Here is a 7,926-nt window from a genome sequence, read left to right on the forward strand (position 1 = left end):
ACACCACTGGAGTGGCTTCAGGACAAGTCTGTGACTGTCCTTCAGTGGGCCAGCCAAAGCCCAGACTTAAACCTCATAGATCTGTGGAGAGTCCTGAAGATGGCAGTTCACTGACAGGATCTGCCCAAATCCAGGTGTGCAAAGCTTGTGACTCACCCAAGAAGCTGTAATTGCTGCTAAAGGGGCTTTGACAAAGTTCTGAATTAGGGGGCTAAATACTTTTGTAAATGAGAAATTTCAGTTTTTGATTTTTTTAAATACATTTGCAAGAAATTCTAAAAACATTTTCACTTTATCATTGCAAGTTACTGAATGTAGACTGATGTTTATTTTATCCATTTAAAGTAGAATCTACAACACAAAGTGTGTAAAAAGTGAAGAGGTCTGAATACCTTCTGACTGTGTGTGCATTTTAAGGCGATGCCTCTGTGCCACATCCCATTCACACTAATTCTTTTCCACTGAAGACCATTCCCTGTGGTTTTATTTGATAGCTAGCTAATCAACAGTCCCATAAACAAACATTATAAATAACCGTAATGGACTTCCTATATATATGATGTTCTTCACTGCAAACAGGATCAGGGCTGCTGGATGTGATAATTAGATTGCTGAATGATACTGAGATTTGAATGAATGAAAAGGAAAGACTGGAGCTCAGAGACTCTGTTTATTGTGTTTGGGTCCCTGGTGACACATTTAGTGCAAACACACGTTTATGTGTGGATGAGATTTATTTGGAATATGAATACAGAAGGAAAGTGGCTCGGACAATAGCGTCTCCGTGTCCTGTGGTGTGGGGTAGACAAGTCGAGTCACATGAAACATTTTATGCCGAGGCCATTCATTTTAAACAAAATAAGATTAATTCTGTATTTAAAATGAAATCCATCAGTATTTTTCACAAGGACAGGGGAAAAACAATATAATAATACAACTAAATTGGATGAACTTTAACCCAGATGTATTGAATTATAGAGCCTGTTAAAGTCTGCTTTTTGACAGATATGGAGTCATTTATATTACCCTGATCACAGCTTTGAAAAACAAAAGATAATTTATTTGAATTTTGCTCACATATTATTTTCTTCCACCTCTGAAGTTTTTTCTGGAAGATCAGCTCTGGAAAGCTCACTGACGAATATGTGTTGTGTGGGTGGGAGGTGCGATGCGCTTCCTACATTTATAAATCTCGATGCCTGTTTCCATTTGTAATTTTAGCCAATCTAAGCAACAAAGGCATTGTGTCTCTCATTTGTCTTGCTTGTTTTAGTTTTGTTCATTTATATCTTTGATCCACCTGACACACAGTGCTTTTCTTTTCATGAGCCTTTGATTGTTAGACGCAATTTACAATTCAACCTTGCTGTCAGTTTTTTTTATAATGCTGCAGTTACTGTGTTTCTAACCACGACTTTGCACTTTACATTTATCATGTGGATCACTAACACCTAAGAGTAACAATTTTCAGGAGTAATGAATGGTTATTCAGTCAAATCACAGACCAAAGGCAATTTAGAATCAAATTTAGTCTGAAAGCATTTGCAAGCTGATCATGTGGGTGAGGAAATCGCCATCAGTTAAGCTAATGGAATTTCTTTATGATGATTTCAAATATGTTTTATGTTCTGCAGATAGAAGCAGCAGGAACATTCCCTCTCTGTAAAGCCATAGTTAGCTGCACAGAGCCACAATGTAGGGTAATTATATGCAAATCATGTTAGTAACATGTTAATGACTGATTTGTGGCTTTATGTAAAAGATCTTTTTTGTTTTAAACAACAATAATCCAGTTGTCTGAGCTCAGCTGAAGCATAGACTTCTGATTAGTTTTAATAACCAAGGTCAAGCTGAAGGAAGTGGGGTTGGTATCATTATAATAAAGTATTGATTTAGGTTTCTCTGAGACAGGTCTGTTGAATTTTAAGTGACTGGAGGCTCATGGACTCATGTTGGTTTCATAAGACCACTTTTATGTTTCTCAGCTCTGATCAAGGTTAGTGGAGAGTATACACATATCTTTACACTCTTGCATCATCTTTAATGAGCTTTGATGCACATATCACCTTTGTTGCTGAATAAAAATGTTGATGCTTTTTAGTCATGCTAGCAGTGTGGCTCTTGGGATGGCATTGTTGGTCTGTCTGTCGGGTCCTAATGACTTTGGTGAACCCCTGACCACCACTAGGTGACATTTTTCATTTATCGGTGATTTACCTACATTAAACATATACCTGATGGACTGACACAAAATCCATGCTTCCCAGATAATGTATCTTGTTGACTTTGGAGCTACATACTATATGCATTTATGGATTTGAGTAAAATGTCATGAGATTTGTCACATTCATGCCCTAGAACATAACTTTCGAATGCCATCTTCAGGTCAAACATTTAAAATGGATTTCCTCATCAGCAGCAGCTGCACTTTGTGTTTAGTGCTAATCTGCAGATGTTAACTTACACGTGATTACCGTCAACATGTTAGCATTGTCACTGTGAGCATGTTAGCTTGCTGACATTAGCATTTAGCCCAAAGCAGCACTGTTAGCCTCAGTGAGCTGCTAGCACGGCTGTAGACTCACAATACCTCTGGTTTCTTCTCACATAAAAAACGATTGGTTGTAAATTCACAGGTTACCCCCACCCCACCTCCACCCCCACTGATGCATATCATGCCAAGTACACAATCTGAGAGATTAATGCAAATATCATGCTGCTTGTGTGCTACAGAACAATCCTAATTTAACCAATATCAATTATAAAGCTCCAGTAAAGTGTTTGTGGAATTTAAAGCAACAATTAATCATTGTTTTTCATTTTTATTCATTACAAATGACAAGCATTACATTTTGTCTCTGGCATGGGTGGTACCAGGGGTACCAGTTAGATATCCCCCGCCCCTTGCTCACCCCCTGGCTCTGCTTATGCCTACCACAATCAAAGTTTGCTTTATTGCTTTATTTGAATGTTTTTCATGCCTACTACTAATAGCAATCTTATATCCAAAGTGCTGTGTAATGTACAGTAGGATAAACTAGGGATATAGTCCATACAGGTTACAGTAACCTGTAGTTCACTCTAATGATTTTTCTTTGCCTGTGAACATTTTATTTTGTGAGATTAATTTTGCTGAATGAGTTCTCATGCAGCTTTTTTAAAATCAGTCTTTTTCCCGTGTTGCCACAGGTGCAGATTCCCACAGTGACCTGAGCTCAGTGAGCGGTGGTGTGCCCTGGGATAGCAGAGAGACATCCCTGGCTGCCTCCACAGCTGCCTCCCTGGCCTCCTCCCTCCCCCTGAGGGACGTCATGGATGCGAACGAAGACATTAAGCACAAGGACCACAGCGACAGAGGCTCAAATGATTCTATGGGCAGCGGCTCGTCCTTTGAAGAGCTTGACATGGATCAGGAGGAGGGAGAAGAGAGGGAAGAGAAGGAAGATGGGGAAGAGGAACAGCTCCCTGAGGTTGAAAATAGAGCGACTGAACTGGCGGCCGAGAAGACGGAGACCTTGGGGGATGGAGAGGAATAGAGAGGATGCTGAAGAGAGAAGGGAAACGGCCATGTATCACTGGCATGCTAGAGAATTTCTCAGTTGTTGCTGTTGCTGGTTATCTGTCATGTAATCTTATTGGTGGATCTAAAGCTGTTCATGCCATGACCAACATGCCATATTTCTGCACCTTCTTATTCTCTTTCTGAAGCCTGTCATTTTTGTTTTATTGCAATCTCATTAAGAACATGTATGATCCTATATATTTAAACTCTGTCAGGCTATAACAACAGACAACCACACAGGATGAAGTCTTCTTGAGTAAACCCAATTTTCTTTGCACGTGATGTGCAGCAAATGAGAGTCGAGATTTGTCGAACTCTAAATTTCATTTCAGAACTATAACCTTGTTTGAATCACCACCATTCCTGTTCAGATTAGAAGTGACACTTCATTTTAAGATTAACGTCGTAGGAAAGAAACCCAGACTATGAATCATCATACACTGTGTTTTTGCCCATGTGTAACAGTTGTTATTGTAGCCCACTTTCAAGGTTAAGGAAGTTTATATCACGTGTTTGCGTGCATTTTCCAGCTTTGATGTCCTAATATATTGTTATAATTGGGTGAAAATGTGCAGAAACTGACGTAGAAATTTTTGATGGACCTATTTAATTGTGTTATTTTTTTTTTCTGGTTTGGAAACCATCTGTCACACAGAGGAAATTCTGAAGTTTGAGGCAGTGAAAAAACTTCAACACCAGCGAGGACACCAGTAAAGTAACTCCAAGTCCCTCAGACTAAACAGACTTTAAAGATGAATGTGTTTTTCCCTCTGAAACTGTACAGTCCATTTCATATTCTCTCTGCTCTCAGATTATTCTTTTTTTAACATAATATCCTCTTTTATAGTTGGTTTGTTAAAAAAAAAAATTCTAAAGTTCTGTTTGTAGCCAAAACTCACTCACTCTCAGAGACTAGATGTGATGCGTTCGTAGGCTGAAATTGTTGATACTGTGAGACACTGGAAACAACATCCCACACATTGCCATGATTGTGTCTGTCTGTAATAAAAATTTCAAACTAAAAGTTGGACAGTGGACAAGAATCAGTTGTGCTTATCGTTTTGGCACAAAATTGTATAACTCTTATTCTATAAGGAAGCCTGTTTTTAGGTTTCTAACTCAAAGCCACATCATTACTGTTCGAGTCTGAGGACAGTTCTTATCAGTTTTTATCTGTCAGTTTCCCAACAGAGATGAAGTAACAAAGTGTTGGAGGCAGTGGGACACATTATTATTCAGAAGTTACTGAGGAGGAGGAGGAGGAGGAGGCAAGCGTCTCTCAGCCTGTTAAGCTCCCTCTCACGCGTCTCTCAGCCTGTTAAGCTCCCTCTGAAATTCAAACTGTCTTCATGGTTTCACATTGTAATGTTTGCCAGTGCTGCCACTTGTGTTGGGAAGGCACAGTGCATGTTGAGCAACTTAAGCACTGCTGCTTTAACATTTTCTTGAGGGAGTAATTTCCCCTTAAAATGTTTAATCAATATGCACAGAACGGGCTAATATAAACGTGGGCACCTTTGGGAAGGGCAAGCACTCTTAACAGTTATATTATAAAATGTTATTGTATCCATATTCTGTCACCTTAGCAAGAGCTCCATTGATCTGGGCAGCGTTTGATTGAGCAGTTTGGCATTTGTGTCGCAGTTTATTCTGTCAGCTGTGTGTACACTGAAGAGGAATGATGGACTCCAGCAGACTACTGATACATTGATGGAAATATGTTCTTTAGCAAGTGAGGATTATGGCCTGTAATTAAAAATGTTTTCTTTTAGATCCAACACCCCTACAATGAATGTACTGATTAGTACACCATCAACCAGAGAGAGAGAGAAAGCAGGCCAAAATAATACTAATTAGCTTATAGCTCATATCATATATATACTGCAGATACTCTCTTCCTTATATCACTAGTCCACCAGAGAATGCTTTAATACAATTCTCTAAAAAACAAATGGATCTAATATGTTGTGAATACAAATATATGATAATATACAAATATGAAGTTTATTTTGCTTAAAACTGTCTATCAGTAGCATTATCTTCCACAAAAGGTCAGTATTGGTCAGGCTATTTATTGTAGACTCTTCCAAAGTGCAGAAGAGGACACAATCTAGGATGGAGGAGCTGTACTGTAGATGAGTGACAAACTAAAGAAAAAGGCATAAATAAATGAGCTGAAAAACAACGTATTTACTTCCATAAAAGACACAAGGGAACACTGAATTGGTTGAGCAGTAGCCTGTGAATCACATGCGGTGTCCTTCACACCTATGGGACATTTTGGATCTTCACTATTATGTGTTCACATTCCTTTTCACTGCATCATCAAAACACCAAATGAGGAAATATATATTAGAAGGGTTATCCTTCCCATTGCAGCATTAAGAAAAATTCTTTGCTAAGGAGCACTGGAGTTCAAGAGGGGCTCCTGAAAGTCTCTAGGACATGTTTTGTTTTGTGATTCCTTTAAATTGTCCCCCATCTGTACATTGTTCTGTTCTTGCAGATCTACAGAAGTGGGGCGACAACTGTTGCTGTTCATCTAGGAGAGAAATTCACCAGACGATTTAGCCACATGTCACCAAAGCTGTTTGAAGCATGCCCCTTAGCATTATTCTCTGCTTCGCCTATTATGTTGGTTGCTACTGCCTACAGAGGTGGCATCCGTCTGCAGGGACAGATGCCCTGTCCACATGTCTGTTGCACCTTCAGTTTTAATCTTGGCACCCAACCTTTATTCAAAGGCAAAAATGAAAATCTGTCTGGAAGTGACTGCGATGACACACTGGGTCAACAACTGATTTAATTAATTGTGAAACCCACAGGGATGCCATGCAGCTTTGAGGGCACGAAGACTATTGCTTTCCCGTGATGTTAATTATTAATCTCATTACATTGCACATGGAGAGAGAAAGGCGAGATGTCTCAACACACAAATTTAGATGCCGACCTTTGTGTGTCTGCGGCTTTTGTCAAGAGAGAGAAACGGGACTCAGCTCATCCCTCTCAAAGCGCATGTCCCCTGCGCGCATCACTGTGCCATCTGGGACTGACCTAACGCTCTCTCGTGCCGTGTCACAACTTGTTTGCGTATCCCAAACGAAGATTTCCACCGCTTTAGATAAGCGGTCTCTTGTAACAGAATGCACCCACCTCCTGGCCGCCTGAACAAATAGAGGGCGACTCTTAGAGCTTCTCCTCGTTGATATTTGCATGCGATTCAACAGCTTTTCCAGAAGGAAAGCTGGGAGAAATCACACAGTCTTTTCCGTTAGGGTCTAAATTACATAGTGTTAATTTGGCATACAGTTGCGATGAGGCACACTGTCATCGGGACTGCCTTTGCATGGAGCAACTGCACCTTCGTTCAAGTGTCCAAACGTTTAGAGAGTTGAGGCTCTCCTACTTTGGTGCACATATCCGTCAGCCGATATATTTGAAAATAGTGTTGCCAGTTTATTGACACGCCTACTCGAGTAACAGGTAGAATTTAAACTTTGTATCCGAATCCCGGATTCTTTGCGCGCCTAAGCAGATAAGCCTGCATTCTAACAGACTCACACACGTCACCTTTTTCCTAGACCGGCCTTTACATTCCTGACGCTTTCATACTTGATGCCAAGAAAGTGAAACGTAGGCTACTTTTCCATCTGAACAACGAATTGGGGCGCCAGTTGCGTTTTTTAAAAGCGTGTTTAAGAACTGTGACTTTTAAACCGCCATCAGCAGGATCAGACCCCCGGGATCCGGTGGCTCGTCGTGTGGCTGTGTTTTTCAGCACCGCGGACAGCTCCCGCATCGCGGCTCGGCTGCATGCGGCTCAAACTTCAGGTGACACTCTCCTCCTTTATTCACTCACCCTGCTCCAGTGCAGTTTACAGCCACACTGGTTTCAGCCATTGAAAACCCAGAGACTCAACACTGCTGCGAAGAATATGCGCTGGGTTAACACAGTCCTTTCATTGCACGGCAGCGCTAGAAACTGAGGAGCCCCTGCACAGGTAAGATGTTGCATTTTGTTGTGCCAGCTGATTTGCACGGAATGCCTGAGGGTGCATTTTTGTGAACTTCTATAATAGGAGCTGGTTTGTAGAGAAGACAAACTAATTCCGTTAGTTCAGGTTTGGATTTGTTGGGAAGTTGACCTCATGTTTTATCTTTTTACATTCATTGTCACGTTCCTGTGATCCAAAAAGAGAGAGATTACTGCGTAATTAATGATTTTCTGGGAAGGGTTTTTTTTCATCTTAGCAGTTGTTTATTTCCATAAATGATGACCAGATTTTTGCAGCCTCTGACTCCAGCCATGTCTACTTGCTGCACAACCTTCCACATGTGCGGGGCTGCTAGAAAACTACTAACCA

The 7,926-nt window shown here is 40.6% G+C and overlaps 2 protein-coding genes across 3 annotated transcripts in view; both read left to right on the top strand.

The window, feature by feature from the left end:
* The window catches only part of tex264a (testis expressed 264, ER-phagy receptor a), a 68,231-nt gene extending 63,645 nt beyond the window's left edge, over positions 1 to 4,586 (top strand). For both annotated transcript variants that reach the window (XM_020607856.1, XM_020607857.1), the window contains one exon: positions 3,190 to 4,586. In XM_020607856.1, coding sequence (XP_020463512.1) covers positions 3,190 to 3,536 — 347 coding nt within the window. In that variant the 3' untranslated portion in view covers positions 3,537 to 4,586. The remainder of the gene's footprint in view (positions 1 to 3,189) is intronic.
* A 1,954-nt stretch (positions 4,587 to 6,540) lies between these two features.
* The window catches only part of grm2a (glutamate receptor, metabotropic 2a), a 29,223-nt gene continuing 27,837 nt past the window's right edge, over positions 6,541 to 7,926 (top strand). Inside the window, exon 1 of the mRNA XM_020607740.1 lies at positions 6,541 to 7,563. The gene's annotated coding sequence lies outside the window, so the exon portion shown is untranslated. The remainder of the gene's footprint in view (positions 7,564 to 7,926) is intronic.

The sequence above is a fragment of the Monopterus albus genome, unplaced genomic scaffold (assembly GCF_001952655.1).
Source record: "Monopterus albus unplaced genomic scaffold, M_albus_1.0 scaffold89.1, whole genome shotgun sequence".
Lineage (NCBI taxonomy): Eukaryota > Metazoa > Chordata > Actinopteri > Synbranchiformes > Synbranchidae > Monopterus > Monopterus albus.